Source organism: Phalaenopsis equestris, unplaced genomic scaffold (assembly GCF_001263595.1).
Source record: "Phalaenopsis equestris unplaced genomic scaffold, ASM126359v1 Scaffold000002, whole genome shotgun sequence".
Taxonomy (NCBI): Eukaryota; Viridiplantae; Streptophyta; class Magnoliopsida; order Asparagales; family Orchidaceae; genus Phalaenopsis; species Phalaenopsis equestris.
Window position 1 is genome coordinate 75,965,132 of NW_018164444.1, and position 17,356 is coordinate 75,982,487.

The 17,356-nt window shown below is 33.4% G+C and overlaps 2 protein-coding genes across 4 annotated transcripts in view; one reads left to right on the forward strand and one right to left on the reverse strand.

The window, feature by feature from the left end:
- Positions 1-2,618: 2,618 nt before the first annotated feature.
- LOC110017933 (growth-regulating factor 4-like) lies at positions 2,619-15,530 on the forward strand. Its single transcript, XM_020715102.1, has 4 exons — positions 2,619-3,039; positions 3,529-3,883; positions 6,036-6,484; positions 15,349-15,530. Exons 1-4 carry the CDS (start codon positions 2,871-2,873, stop codon positions 15,354-15,356), a joined length of 981 nt encoding a protein of 326 aa, XP_020570761.1. The 5' UTR covers positions 2,619-2,870; the 3' UTR covers positions 15,357-15,530.
- A 1,082-nt stretch (positions 15,531-16,612) lies between these two features.
- Positions 16,613-17,356, reverse strand: part of LOC110017955 — a 7,573-nt gene continuing 6,829 nt past the window's right edge. For all 3 annotated transcript variants that reach the window (XM_020715137.1, XM_020715136.1, XM_020715135.1), the window contains one exon: positions 16,613-17,055. In XM_020715137.1, the coding sequence (XP_020570796.1) occupies positions 16,947-17,055 (109 nt within the window). In that variant the 3' untranslated portion in view covers positions 16,613-16,946. The remainder of the gene's footprint in view (positions 17,056-17,356) is intronic.

Below are 17,356 nucleotides of genomic sequence, written 5' to 3' on the forward strand. Positions count from 1 at the left end.
AAGGTAAGAATGTGATTTAAAATCATAATGAATTTAATTTATCCCAAGTGACTATCACATATAATTAAAATTATCCCAAGTGACCACCACAAAATAAGGTAATAATGTCATAAATAAACATTTTTTAAGAAGTTATCAAATATAATTAAATTCAATAATTCCATATTTAAAATTTTCCCAAAAAATAACACATCGAAAGATATAAAGCATAATTAAATTCATTATTTTCAATTTTTTTGCATTCACAAATAATGTATTGATAACACAAACTTGTCTTCTCACTCACACACACACACTCTCTCTCTCTCTAAATTCACTCTCTCACTTCTTCAACACTCTTGCTCCCAAACATCTATAGTGAGAGCTGGGAGCTAATGACTGCCACTAATTCTCGATTACCACCAGTGTTATTGTAGCCCAATTATCATCATACATTGTTGTTGCCTGATTATTTTATCAAAGTTGTTATTACTCCATTAATACTTTTTAGTTATTTTTGTTTAGTTGCTATTTTCAAATTGACAATGTCAACTCTAATTGAGTCAATCATTTGATAGCCCTTATTATAATAAAAAAAAGGCAAGCTAGTATTTTCACTCTTATAAAATTTTCTTCTCCCATTGAGGAGAATAGTATAACTCTAACTTCCATTATATATATGAAAACCTTGATTGTAATAGACATCTCACTTGTCCTTTTGCTAGCTTTTGTGTAAGTGAATAATATATTATTTTTTTAATCTTTGTAAGTGTTGAGTTTTCATCCTAAGCTAAGATTCATTTTTTCTCTATCGTTGAAATTTTTTTTGCATGCCACAAATTTAAACTCTAATATAAAATTGCTAATACATTATTTGTATTTTTTTATATTATCAATCATGAGATCACACTTTTATTATTCTCGGGTGGTGGTTTATTTTTATATTATCAATCATGAGATCACACTTTTATTCTCGGGTGGTGGTCTTTTATAGGTCTTGGAATATAAAAGCCTTGGACTTCTCTCTATTTCATGTTTTTCCTTTAGGTTCATGTCAAAGCTAACTCTTAAAGTTATTGAGAGCAACACACTTCTCCAATTAGCTTTAAGAAAGGTATACTTCAATATGAAAACATCATTAGACAGCTGGTCTTATCTCTTAGAAGAATTTTTGTGACATCATTGTTATTGCTATTATGAGGCATCATCTTTCTTTATCTCTATTGAAAAATTTTGACATCTCCATTTTCTGGAATCTCTGGGTCAGCAATAGAAGTTTTTGCGAGATTCTTCATTCTTGGAGATAAATTTCTTGATATTTTCTCTTCTCCCCCTCACGTTGAGCTAAATGTCATGATTCCCTTATCTCAGCTAACTAGTAATGACTAACATTCTAAATATTCAAACTCATAAACATATGAAGGAATGAAGGAATTTTTTTTTTGTTTTTTGGAGAAGACATGATAAGCCAACTTTAAATATGTTTGTTACACACCGTAACTGTTCTTACCTGCAAGGTGGCTAGTCCATATATATATGGTACAAAAAGGTTTGCTTTGTGATTTTTATTTATTCATAGCTAGTTGTTCTCGATGCTTCTGAGACCATTGACAATCATTGGTTCAAAAACATCCTTTTTGAAGATAATTGTGTTTTGTGATAGCAATCATGAAACCATTAACCAAGTTTTATTATGATGTTCATTCTACAATGACATTTTGAAATGATGGCTAACTGTGACTTATATCGTTTATTCTCAACTCATCTTTTCGTAGATTTTAGATCATATTTGGAGGGTGGCTGACACATCTAATGATGTGAAAAAAATTTACCTACTATCTATCCATTGCATGAGTTATCACCTTTGGAGATAGAGAGAAATAACAAAAAAGTAACAAAAATTATGTCAAAAGCATCAGAACTATCTCTACGATTTTTGTATAAAATCAAATATATGATGTGTGACAAACTCTCTAGACAAAAAAGGAATCATGACTAGCACAAACAAGTACTTCGAATAAAGCTATTTGTTATCGAGGTTCAAATGATTACTAATATTCTTCACTTTTTTCTTTTCATATCATTGTATTCAAAGATTGTTGCTTAAGATTTTTGCATTCAACAACAACCGGTTGAAAATCTTGCAAAGGTTTTGTTCTGACCACCTTGTTCGCTAGACCTCATGTTTGATCTTTTTATTGTAGTTCTTCCATTTTTTTAGACTGGGAAATGATTTATAGTGAGAAAGTTAAAAATTGAAATAGCATAAGCTTTTTAATGCAAAAAAAAATGATTGAAACCATTTGTTAAAATAAATATTCATAGTAAAAATAATCAATTTTAATGCATTTTTTAATAGATATAATATCAGTCAAAATAACAGTCAATTTAAAGCTAAAAATAAATAAGTTTATATAAAAAATTGGATAATTTATATATAGATATCTTTAGATTATTTTAGATTTGAATTCCATCCCTCAACATTAATGATACCAAGGATCCCCTGCGGGAGACCAAACAGCGGGCCAGCGGCAAGTGCACGAGGATTGCCCAACATATTTTTACTGAGTTCCGAAACTACCCCTGTCTTTTTGCTATAAATTGCTCAGCCACCCTCGCCGCCCCAATCCACCCCACTCACTTCACCGCCGCAATGGCCGCCGCTTTCTGCGAGTGGCTAGTGTAAACCTAAGCTTCACTCCCGCGCCCTAGCTCTCCCGAGCTCACATATATCTTCTTCTTCTTCTCATCTCATTCTTTGTTTCCTCTCACTCTCCTCCTTTCTTCTTCTTCTGCTCTTCTTCCTGCAATCGAAGAGATGAGTAGCACGGCTGCGGCGGGATCGGCGGGAAAGGGGTGGATGCAGCTTGTCGACGGCGGTTGCGGCGGAAATGGGATGGCGGCAACCGTTCACTGCGGCGCAATGGCGGGAACTGGAGCACCAGGCGCTGATCTTTAAGTATCTGGTAGCTGGAGTGCCAGTGCCTCCGGATCTTCTGATCCCCATCCAACGAAGTTTGGAGGCCTTGCCGTCTCGGTTCTACCATCACTATACCGCGAGTAAACTTTCGCCTCTCTTTCTCGCTCTAACATCCAAATCTGTTGAGCATTTTATCCTTTTGCTTCGATGCTGTCTAGGGTTACTTGCTTTTGGGTGGAAGTAGTGCTAAGGTTTTAATCTGCTGCTATTTTTCCTTTGAGCTTTTTTATTACGTTTTATTTAATTTACATTTTGTGGTTACGATTTCTCCAAGCGGCTGCGGCCATCTCTAGCAGTGCTATTAAGATAACAGGATGCTCAGATTAGAGTTCTATTCAGACGGCAATGTAAATTTACACTTTGATATAGTCTAGGGTTTCTTTTTGGGTTGATTTAAACTGCAATGTCAGCTTGGTTATGTTTAGGTTAGAAACTGTCAGTGGTAGTTTTATCCCTTTCTAATATAGGTTAGTGGATGTTTTACTCTTTTCTAAGTAATCTTTTTGTAGTTTATTGTTGTGTTTGAGCTCACATCTTTTTATTTATTGACCAATAAAAAAAACCGATAGATTCAAGTCCGGTGGGCTATTTTTCGTATTACGGCAAGAAGCTCGATCCGGAGCCGGGGCGGTGCAGGCGGACCGACGGAAAGAAGTGGCGGTGCTCTAAGGATGCGCACCCCGACTCCAAGTATTGCGAGCGGCACATGCACCGCAGTCGCAACCGTTCAAGAAAGCATGTGGAATCCAAAAGCGGCGTCTCCCCGCAGCAGTCTCAGTCACATTTGTCATCTTCTTCGACTTCAGCTTCTCACGTGGCTTTAGGGAGCAGCGGAAACTTCGAAAACATTGCAATGCAATCTGCCATGGCTGCTGCAGGCGCTTCTAATTCTCAACATTATGGAATGAATGGCAAAGACTACAGGTTAATTTTCACCATTTGTAATTTTTTTATTTGGAAGATTTACACATGTCACTCTATTCTTATGTATTTACATGTCTAACATTTAAACTTTAATTTTTATTTATAGGTTACCTTTCCTGTGCATGAAAAGCTGTATTTCACTTTTTAAATGTTAAAATAGTGGTGTTTTTGATGTGATATAAATGATCTGGGTGGTATCATTGTAAAATGAAAAGTTTAGGTGTTAGATATGTAAATACATAGGAATTGGATGGTATGAATGGTATGTATATAAATGCCCCTTTTGTAATCAACATCTTGATATTAGAATTACTTACTGTAATAAAGAAGGGAGGCAAAATGTTTGGCTTTATACTTTGGTTTCTTTCACTTTGGATTCCTCTCATGAGAAGATTTTGGTGGAAGCTTATTTCTGAAATAAAGATGATTAATGATTCAGGAAATGACTGACAAAGTTCGGCTGTATTTCCTGTCTAAAATGAAAGAAAATCATATATGGGAAGTCATATAAGAATGTAAAACGAACAAATGGATTCATAGTAATAGAGTAATGCTATTCCCAAAATACATTCACACTTCCAAATAGTTGTTTTTTTGGGAGAGGAGTGGTGGTGGGGTGAATTTACATGCATACCACAATTCTTATGTATTTTCATATCTAACACTAAAGTTTGATATTTGCATTTATAACACCTTGGTGCCATAAACCTATGCATGAAAATGTGTATTTCATTTTTAAAAGGATAGTGGAGATAGTGTTTTTGTTGTGATGTTAAAGTTTTGAGTAGTATGCATGAAAGATTAATCTTCAGGTGTTGGATATATAAATACATGATAATTGTGTGGTTTCTATGTAAATGTCCTCTTTTTTCCGTGTTCAAAGTTTATACGGCCCAATTAAAAAGATTTGGTCATATATCTACATCAACTTTGGACACAGTTATTGAAAAAATCTTAAACTTAAGTATGGATTTATTTGGGAGTGAAGCATTGTTGATAGTTATATATTGATATGTGTGTATATAGACACACTATTCGTTTGCCTAGGCATGCGCTTGAGCTAAGAGGGACGTTAAAAATGAAATAATTATATAAATTATAACTCAGCTTGAACAAGGCATATATTTCTGAAGTGATATACACATTAAATTAATTGGGGAATTTAATAGTTATTAAATTCCATTGCATTCGAAGTTCAACAGATTGGTTAATGGATTATCTTAAACCGGTATATTAATCTACTCAAGGTTTGTGTATGTGTATTACGGGGATAATCTAATTTTTGTTACCATATTTCCCATCTTCTTATCATTCATTTTCTTATTTAATTTTTAGTATTCCTCTTGTCTATCACATTCATCTTCTTATCTTTTACTATTCTAGAAGTTTAAGATTTTATTCATATGCCTGATCTAGCATATTTCTTAATCTACATTCAAATTCTCTTTTCAAATACCTAGTGCCTAAATATCATCATGTAAAATGATCCATTTTTGTGTTTGAAATATTAATAATCATCTTTTCAATTAAGCTCAAGCACTTGCATCAGATTCTAACACCTTAAAGTATCTTATTAAATAATTGAGTAAACGACAAAAAATGGTCCCAAAATTTTGTAAATGCCCATTTTAGTCCTTTATTTTCTCATTTTTTCAAGCTCGTTCAACTCGCCAAATTTGAACCACTTTGGTTTTACCATTAACTCTATAGTTTCTTTGAGTAGAGTCTTCATCAGCTTTTCATGAGTGCATTGTGCTTCTTAGTTTGAGCTTGATGTTAGGTAGTGGGATTAATCTTAAAAACTATTTTTTTTTCTTGATGTTAGGTAGTGGGATTAATCTTAAAAACTACTTTTTTTTTTTTATTGAAAATTTGCATACATACATCCCAATTCTCATGTATTATCATATCTAACATCCAAAATTGATATTTACACATATAAGACCCTGGTGTCCTAACCTATGCATAAAAGGGCCTATTTCACTTTTAAAAAGACAATGATGCTGACATTTATGATACGATGTTAAAGATTTTAGTGCTATACACATAAATATGAATGTTTAGGTGTTAGATATGATAATACATAAGAATTGTGTCGTATATATGTAAGCACCCCTTTTCTTTTAACCTTGCTTTTCACTGGAAACTACAGGTACCTTCATGGAGCTAAGATTGACATGGATAAGCACAACTTCTTCTCAGAGTATCCTCGAAACACACAAACTGGCCTTAGCATAAATTCTTCACCAAACAACTCATGGGGCCTAATATCAAAAGGAAAAGATAGTAATCTTTATGGCCATTATTCATCTCAGCTTCATGAAATGCAAAATCTGAATGAAGAAACAATGAGATCAGTCCCAAAACATCAGGAACAGCTGAATTCCTACTTTAAAAGTGATTTTGGCTTAACCGAACCAGGGAAGCTAGAGTTTCAAGGTCTCGGGACTGCTTTCAATGAGTGGTCTAAGGCGAGGGAATCATGGCTGGACTTGAAAGACGAGCATTCGGAGCGCAATACCTTCTCTGCCACTCAGCTCTCGATGTCGATCCCAATGGCTTCTTCGGACTTCTCCACCACTACTTGTTGTTCGCCAAATGGTGCGTGCTCCATTATATTTAACTAGTTAAATCTACAGCGCCGCCGAACCTATTAAATGTCGAGCGTTTACATACCTAGCACACAATTCTTATCTATTTGTGTATCTCACTCCTAAACTTTTATACACACATAGCACTCAAAAACAACACGATTATCACTCTTAAAAGTAAAATACACATTTTATGGCATATGTTTAAAAAACCAAAGTGCTATATATGTAAATATACAAGTTTAGGTGTGAGATATGTAAATATGTATGAATTATGTGCTATGTAAGTACATTTCCTTTAAAAGTAAGCTCCTAATAATTAGATTGATTAATTTAAAAGTAAGCATCATGCCATTTAACATGTATTTTTTAAGGATAAAAATGGCAAAATAGTCCCCTAACTCTTTGCTGTGGGGTCATTTTAGTCTCAGAGTATATAGAAGAAAAGTCCCCACAATTGGCATTTTTATAGCCTCTGTGTCTAAAATAATGATCCCATGTCAATAATGAAGGGATTATTTGGACACTTTATTCATTTTTTAAGCTATCTCTACTGAGTACCGTGCATGTAAAATTGCTATTTCAAGTAGAAGGCTGCCTTAAGGTAAGACATGACCAACTAAATTTCTAAATGGGTTAAAGACAGATTTTGTCATTTTTACTCAGTTAAGTACGATACTATTGCATGACATGCTCTTGGCATTACCTGTTATTGCATGGACGAAATTTAACATATTAAAATGCCATCTATTTGAGTAAACATTGATGCGCTTTAACAAAAATATGAAAAATAACTCTAAGAAAACACACCCAAAAAGGGACGATTGAGATTTACTTTATTTGTTGAAGTTGCTTTTGCATGGACATATCTTTTTGCTCTGTGAAACCTAACTTTATACATAACGGTTCCATTAAATTTTGCATCCCCACTCTTAACAATCTTCCAATTTTAATTATCTCAAAATCAATAGCTAAGGTGTTGTTTGTGATCACTTTTATTTTTTATTTGTTATTTTGTTTTGTTTTTTAAATGTTTTTGATTAAAATCAAAACATGTTTGATTAAAATCAAAACATGTTTGATTAAAATAGTTATTTTTAAAAAACACTCAAAAAAATTTTTAGATGTTTTGAGGTTTTTTTTAAATACAACTTGATTTTTTTAAAAAAATAAAATTATATAAAAAACCAAACTTCTTTCCAAGAACAAAAAAAAAAAAGAAGGAAAAATGATGCCAAACGGGCCTTAAGATTATCAACTTCATATCCAGCGAAGTAACACCTAGTTGATTTTACATGCACAATTGAAAGATATCAAGCAAGCTTTAAATGAGAAGGGGTTATATTTCTTCTAATCACTGTTCTTCGAGTAACTTATAACTTGGGAGGAAGTTTATGCAATCCCATGATTTTATTTAGAGTTTTGTTCAACACTGCACAACTCTGTCCTGCTGCAGTGTTCTGAATTTGTCCTCTCCATACATATACAACCAGCCGAACAAAATTCTCTTAATTTCTTATTGTATTATTTTTGTTTTTCTTTTGTTTTAGACAGTATTTTCACATCAAACCCATTCTCTGTTTTACTTCATCTCTTGAAGTAAACACATTAAATTTATTTCTTAAAAAAGTAAACTCATAACCATTTGGTGGATTCATTGACAAAGTGAAGTACTGGAATCAATCAGTGTTATAAGCTCCAACTTCTTAATCTTGAAATTTATTTAAGTCAAATGCAATCCCGACATAAACTAAAATCCATAGACTTCAAATTTAGAAGTTAATTTTTTGAATGTGTATCCCTATCCCTTTCTCACAGATCACATATTGGAGTTAGCATATCAGTCCACCCATTGTTTGAATATTTTAAGTCACAGAGTGCCATCTTTCCTCTCTGTGTTAGCAGAATGGAGCTTCTAATCACCATTTAACTATATTAATATAATAGGTAGTGATGAAACCTCCTTTATCTAGCTCTTTAATTGAGATTTGTTTTCGATCCAATTAGGAATAAGGCTCGCATTATATAGTTTTCATATAATCCTAATTTTTATCTTGATTTTCATATAATTAGCTTTCACAATAATTAAGAGCTCTTCTTAAACAAGATGAACATTCCAAAAATTTCTTTCAGAAGAGTCAAGAGTTTATGATCCGTGGACCATTATATATATATATATATAATATATATACATACATAGCTTTCACTGATTCATCAATGATCTTTCCATTTTGTATTATATTTATCCTTTTTTCCTACTGATCATCTTTTCATGCTGCCAATCTTGTCACGTTGCTATGACCTTTGGATTGACTCCTTATTTGAGATTTGGATATACTTTCATTATTGCCTACCTATGAATTTCTTTTTCTAATAATTAGATTCGAAGGAGCAAAGGATTTTTCACATAATTTTTGCCTCTTGATTTCTTGTTTAAGATAAAATCATTGACATGATTAACTTTTAGCTTTGTAGACTAGCTTGAGCTTATTGTACTATAATAAGTTTAATGCTTGAAGTTTGTTGTCAAAATTATATCATTTGACTATGCATGACTTGTGATCAAGTTAAACTTGTTGAGGTGCTTTATTGTGAACGTGCATTCATCCATCTTAAGATTTTTCTTATCTCATTAGATATTTTTATTCACATTCAAAGGCTTTACATATGTGTATAACTGAGCTTTTATCACGAGAATTATGATCTTATTGCACAATTTGATGAAGAAAGCATTCTTTATTAGTGCAAGAAATGACTACCAATTCTTATCCATGTAGGATTTTAGGGTTTATTTGGGGCAGCTGCAACTTATTAGTAAGCTGCTACGCAACAGCTGTAGCAAGAAGCTGTTGCGGATAAGATGATTGTCTGTTTGTTTTTTGTAATTTGAAAACAGTTGTGCTGCGGTTATTTCTGAACAAATGATTATTATATCTCTTAGTTGTAATGTTGTTTATAACATAACTATTCATACCAGTGCATTCCAAATATGAAAGCAAATATCGAGTACAGAACATTACAAAATAAATATTAACACGTCACTAAACAATGAGTTGAATGACTATCAAAAGTAAGAAAAAAACTATTAAAATAATAATTAATAAAATAACAATATCATTGCAGACGATGTATTTTACGAGATAAATCGTTCTCCAGGGAAATTCTCCACGCCCGATCATTCTCACTGATGGAATTTTTCAGTCCATTTGTCCAACTAAAATAATCACAGTTTTTTGTTATTCTTTTCGGACACTTGTAAATCTGTTTCTCATAGTTATGTTGCTACCTCGAAGTAAGTAGGGAACATTATAATCTGCATTAACAGTGAAATCCTCTGGAGGTACCGAAAATCCTCGAGCTCAACTTTTCTGAAGGCTTAAAAACACATACCCTTATATTTAACACCGATGTATCGTGATGTGCACTTACTTGGGAAACAAATAATTTGGTATATCACAATGTATAACTCATTTATCTTTCCAAACTCCAAAAATTTTCTTAATGACACCGCGTAATGAGGAGCGTTTTTTGTTGAACATTTTTCTTCTGTCTCGTGTGATATTGCATTCTCTTTCAAAGTCTATGTGGTATCTTGTATCAATATAGTTTCATATACTCTTGTTGTAACTAATATTCATCACGGACCAAATAATATTTACCTGATGTGAATGATTATTGTTGCAATGGATATTCATCAAGCAAACCTATGGGTAGATGCGAAAAGTTGTATTTTATATTCCGTGTTGTAAATTTAAAAATTTGATTGTCATGTGTACTGCTCTTTCAACCGGTCATGAGAAAGGTGAAACGCACATTGAAGTCATATACAACTATGATATTCTACTTCGATGACCTACAACAGCCGATAAATGCGATCTTCTGATTATTTGAAACGCATGCATCCACGTGTGTTCTATTGATTTATTCAATACAATTCTAAGAAGATAAAGAAGGATAACTTATTTACTATATTTATTTTGAAAATTGAATGTAATAAATAAGAGTAATTACCTGAAAATATAACATACCGCTCATCGTGCGAAATCTCTGCGGGAATTCGTTCAAATGTAGGGTTCGTTGACTTTATAACTTATGATGAAAAACTGATAAGTGCATTCAACTTTACTGAGAAATATCTACAAATTTTTTTAGAAGTGCTAAAATTATTTCATAGCTCATCGCATTGATTCATTCTATAATAATATGTAGATTGTTATTTTAACACCTCTCGTGAAGTTGTCCTGGTGGAGCTATGACGTTCATGCTTTCTATGTAGTTCCTCTAACATATTGGTAATATCGTCTGTCATGCGGAACATACTGCTAAATCTTGTTAGATAACCCCAAGCAAATCCCTAACACATCTATCACCAACGTATGATAATATTTTTTAAGTGGAGCGCTCTATGTACAAGTTATAATACACTTACATCAAATACACTGCAACTGCAACTCTCCTTCTGCGTCTCTCTATTTGCTTCCATGTAATTCGATGTCGAAGTAGCTAATACATAAGTATTAACGAATTATCTACAATAATATAATATTTATGAACAAAACCAGCTTAAAAATAAAATTAGAGAGAAAACAAAAGACATAACGATGAAAAATGAAATTGCAAATCAAATTTAACATCATCCCGATCGAAAAAGAAAAAAATCATAAGCAAATAAAAATGTCTAATGAAGCACGAAATGTAAAATGCCCCACAAGAGTATAAAGAAAATTAGTTGTCCTCAAGTGTCACTTTTCATATGAAAATAAAGTAAATAATGTACTCTAATGTACTCTAAAATCATGAGTGATCGTCATGAAAAACACTCTTTGGGTCAGGTCTTTAAGAAACTTCATTTCGAAGTAGCTAATACATAAGTATTAACGAATTATCTAAAATCATATAATATTTATGAACAAAACCATCTTAAAAATAAAATTAGAGAAAGGAAACAAAAGACATTACGATGAAAAATGAAATTGCAAATCAAATTTAACACCATCCTGATGGAAGAAAGCAAAAAATCATAAGCAAATAAAAATGTCTAATGAAGCAAGAAATGTAAAATGCCCCACAAGAATATAAAGAAAATTAGTTGTCCCTCAAGTGTCACTTTGCATTTGAAAATAAAGTAAATAATGTATTCTAAAATCATGAGTGATCGTCATGAAAAACACTCTTTGGGTCGGGTCTTTAAGAAACTTCATCGAAAACATATACAACAACATGCCCTCATAAATTTTTGAAGTTTCCTACAGAATTCATAATCGGCTGAACATAAGTTGCTTGTGGTAGCCGGGGTAATTGGTGCATTAAGCGATCAACTGTAAAATCTGAGTTCTAATGAAAGCAACTTTATTTTTTTCTTTTTCTCAATCCGGGGACGCTTTAACTGGCTAGTGTACTCAACTTAGTGGAGGTTCGGGCTGGGGTCTTCATTAGAATCACTCGTGTGTTCAACTACCAAATTTTCAGAGATGTCACAAAATCCTGTCTCTTTGGGCATATGCATTATTGCTCATTGCCACAACACTATCAAACATACGATCTAACTTCTCTTCCAGCTCAGGATTGATTCAACTATATTTAAATTTCTTTGCAGCTGATACCACCTACAAATTCATATGATGTGTTGATGGATTTGAAAAAAAATAAAAGTTAACAAAAGCAGTGGACGTTTCAAAATAGCTCGCTGCCAGTTTTATGCCCACTACTCTTCATAAATGTCAATTGTTCGTTTTATGGATCTCAACCAAGCCTGTGTATTCTTGCTTCATTTCTTTCCAAAATTAATAATTTTTTTTTAGATGATCCCATTTGTTTTTTGATTGCATTCTATCGCGCTCTCTATCTTTACTTTCATTGAATTTTTTAGTAATATTTTGCCAACTCTCTTTGTTGAAATAAGTTGTTAGTCTATTTCCCATTCGACCTCCTTGAGGCTAATGCCTCAAAATGTTTTTTTTGTATCATTATGCCACATTGCAGATGAACCGACCTCTTTAATCTTAACCATTGTGTATACTAGCATAAAAATAACTAATCAAGATAAATTATAGGTGCAAAAAATACTACACAAATAAGAAAAAGAAATGTCACAAATCATTAGCAATGCCTTTTCACACCAACATATTAAGAGCACCACTCCATCATCTCTACACAATCACACATGAAAACACCAACACATCCACAACAACACTACAATCACTTCCACACAACACATCCAAAACGCTATTACCACCAACTCCACACAACAAGACCTCTACAACACCAACACGTCCACAACACTAATACCACCAATTCCACACAACAAAACCTTCACACCTACCTCCTCTATATCTGCCAACACATACATCAACACAAACACAACCACACACCAACACATCCATCATCACTAACACATCCACACACACGTCAACCACCACCACCTCACCCACACACAAACATATTCACCAATACATGCATATCCACATAACAACCACCCTACACCACCACCTCCACCTTCAAATCCACATTCACACACCAATCGCCCTACAACACCATCTCTACATCCTTCAACACAAACACATCCACCTCCACATCCACCACATCAACACCACAATCCAACATCAACCAAAGGTACAATGATTGAGCTAATAGAAAACTATAATCCACCATCAACCAAAAGACACCTCTTTGCACGTATTTTCACTCTAAATCAAGAACATAAAAGAGAACATAAAATCGAAATCCAACATTAACAAAAAACCAACACTGATTTCCAAGTCGTTGCACGTGAGATTCCAAAAAATTCCAAAATTCAACTTCAACCGAAACCAACGAAGCATAAGTATTTATAAAATTAAAAATCACAATTTTCGAGCACAGAGAACCCCAAGGTAGGTAATGCTCAACACTAAGAGGAATTACTACACAAAGGAACTTACCATTTCTTAGGCACAAAGGCATTAGCAAAATCAAAAGCCACACCATAATGAGGGTAATTATTAATTAGCACGAAGAAAAACTACACCCAGAGGAACCACCGCAAAGAGGAAATCACAAAAAACTTGGGCGCATACACATTTTCAAATAAAAAATAAGAACATTAAACATTTTCAAAATAAAAAATAAGACCATATTTAAGGTAAAGATTACCCAACGTGAATAGGAACCACAACTCAAATGAACTTCAATAAAAAATTACCGCACGATGAAGAACTGTCACACACTAATCAAAAGGTCCAAACAAAGCCGCATAGCAGAGAGAGAAGGAGAGAGAGAGGAGAACTCACCACAACAATTAATCCAGAGGTTTAGGGTTTAGGGTTTAGCTGCATAGCAGAGAGAGAAGAAGGAGAGGGAGAGGAGAACTCACCACAACAATTAATCCAGAGGTTTAGGGTTTAGGGTTTAGCTGCATAGCAGAGAGAGAAGAAGGAGAGGGAGAGGAGAACTCACCGCAACGATTAATCCAGAGAAATGAGAGAGAGAGAGAGAGAGGCACAACACTATTCGTGAGATCATGAGAGATTGAGAAAGAGGCACAATACTATTCGTGAGATCGCGAGAGATTGAGAAAGAGGGGTGTTAGGGCAAATATCGCGAGAGAAGCAGCCCGGAGAGGATTGCAGGCGTTAGGGCAAGATAAGAGAGAGAAAGGATTGTGGGAGAGGAGAGGAGCAGCCCCGTCACTTGTATGAGAAGAAACACGGGCCGCATTTCCTTCGGCTTGTTCCTATAAGCAACCGCATCGAAGAATCCACACAAGAGAGATTCACGTTGCTTAGCCGCGACGCCCCCCTAAATGCTGCCCCAAACGGGCTGTTAGTTTTCTTGTCACATAGTAATCGGCTGCTTCAAGAGAAAGAGATGCAGTTATCGATTTGTATTGTCAAATACTTCAAATTATTAGCATTTTATTTTTCGTTTTCTATTTTTTATCAAGCCATTGCTCCTCGTTTTCTCATTAGAATTCAAAACTGCCCTGATATCAGTTTTTGGGTAAAGCTTGCTATTGAGAGCAATGGTAAAAATGAAAATAAGAAGAATGACCTTATGAAAACACAAAAAAATTAAGAGCAAGAGATTTGCTTCTGTGAAATGTGCTTTAAGCCCCGCCCCCTCTTGCTCAGTACCATATATTTTTAGAATAGACCTGCAGAAATCTGCTGAGATACTTATGATTTGATTTCAATGAGGGGATTTAAGGAGAGATTTTAAAGAAGCAAAACTCCATTTTTAAATCTCTTTAAGACGGGAGAAAAGAAAAGAAGCTTGAATTTGCTTTGTCTGCAAACTCAACTTTGTCTGATCCAACTCAGACTTTGCATGTATAGAACCTTGTTGTAGGAAATGATGCACACCCTTTTATGATCATTGTGGAATTTTGTAATCAACGTTGGTGTGTTACATATTGGTGCATTTTCATACATACCACCCAAGTTCTATGCATTTACTTATCTAACACCAAAACTTCGCTCTTTTTTTTTTTTTAACATTTATACCGCTCAGATTTGTTTCATATCACATAAAAAATACTACTATTTTAATTAAAAAAAAAGTGAAATACACCTTTCCCTGCATTGGTGGTATGTATGTAAGAATTGAAGTTTAGGTGCTAGATATGTAAATACATAAGAATTGAGCGGTATGCATGTAAATCTTCCAATTATATTTCACCAAATCTCAAATTTAATAATTTTTTATTATTTTTCAAAAAGACTTCATTCATCCAAACAAAGCTGTCTGAAAGTGAAATCAATGAAGTTTAACTCTAGTTATTTTTTGACTGCATTATATTTAAATGAAATTTTCTCACATCAATATGATTATTTTGATTTCTTTCTTGCAATCAAACTACATTATTTGCTGACCTTATTATATTTCATAATATTGCAGATGATTGAAGAGAAATTTTAGCTCAGTCCTGTCTTTGCTCTGCCTCTATTTGGCAGACAATTTTGTGCTGTGTGATTTAGTAACTAAGCTGGGCATTTAACTCCTGCGCTACAATCTCTCTCAACTATGGTTTGTACCTGTAACTTTATATTAGAACTGTATTTCTCCAACCATGTTTTTATTTATAACGCCCTTCAAGAATGAAATTTTCTTTCAAACCCCTTAAAAGGTCCGAACTATAAATAATATTTTTATGCTTCTTTAAATTCCCATTTGCTGCTTAATTTAATCATAAATGTTGTTTTAGCAGCTTTAAGGGAACTAATTATGGAGTTAACACAAAGAAAAGTATAAAGCTTGCTTGCCTTAATCTCAGCTTATATAATCTGATAATTTCACTCCACTCGTAGGGTCTGTAAATTTTTTAAAAAAATGGTTCGGAATGGTAATTTGATGATCTTTGATTGCCTTTCATGCAAAATTTGTTTTTGATGGTGGTTTTGTGAAGCAGCTTATCCTGAAACGCACAAGCTGCCCCAAACGGACCCTTAATCTCTTTTTTCATGTTTGGTTTGAAACTAATGAAGATGCGTACACTTGTTTTGTTTAAATAAATTATTTAAATATCATGAAAAAGTTGGGGTTGAATGCAATTTGAGCGCGTGGTGAAGCTATGTTCGGAGTCTACTCATATGCGGACACGTGGCTTCAAAGAAACACGCGTTTTTCTGTGATCCTGCCCGGTAACATAGGAGTATATTCCTTATGTGTTATTCCATGTTATTCAGGTGTTATTGTAGTAGTGATATTGATGTGTTATTGTGTTATTATAATATCAAGAATATTTTCAGAACATATTAACATTTAAATACTATCACAATAACACCTAAATAATGTGAAATAATATAAATAAAATATTCCCCGTGCTAAAATAAATATTTTTTTTATTTGCACCTTCCGAACGTAACGCTATATTAGGAATCCTAATGTAATATTTTTCACGGCAACATTCGGATGCATGCCATACCACCCATTTGATGGCATAAATATCCACCCAAATCTTATATTTATATTTATATCACCCATCTCGCATCAAAAATATCACTAAATTAACTTTAAAAAAAAGTGAAATAAATATTTTCATGCATAGGCACGGGGGCATATATGTAAAAAAATTAAAAATTCAGATAATGAATAAGATGATGGAAAACTCTCAATAAATCAATGCTTCCTGGTTACATCAGCTCTTTAAAATTAAATAACTTAAGAAAGAGAAAGGGAAGGAATACATGAGTCATAATACATAAAACATAAATATAGTTACTGAATCGTTCTGGATACAATCAATCAATGAAAAATTAGAGCTAACATCTGAAATACACCAACGGCACCCCTCAAGCTTGAACTTTATTTCTTATCACATCAAAAATTTAGGTGTTAGATGTGTAAAGATGTAAATACATAATAATTGAGTGGTATGGATGTGAATCTTCTTGAGCGCCATGGAACCAGCAGTTAAAGTATGGATATGATCAGTGAGGGGAAAAAAATAAAATTTTGGTTCAGAAGATGAACAAAATGTGTCATATGTTGCCATGTCAATGGATGTTCAGTTCCATCACTTCCAAAAGCCGCTCCTTCTCCTTTGTTAATTCATCATTTTGTTTCTGCAGCTCTTCAATTTGTTTGGTTTGCTCTGAATCTTTCCTGAAATTAATGAAGCTGGCATTTATTCACATTAACCAAAATATATACATATATATATATTAAATATATGTGATAATGTACAGCTTTTATTTAGAATTATGCTATTTTGCATATGTAAGTTTTCCATAAATACAATCTGAGACATTAGTGAAAAAGAGACATTCACATGCATATCCCCCAATTCTTATGTATTTGCAAATCAACACTTTAAATTTTTTCTTTTACATTTCTACTCGGGTAGAACCAGATCTATCTTTTAGGGTCGGCAAAATCACCATATATATATATATATATATATATA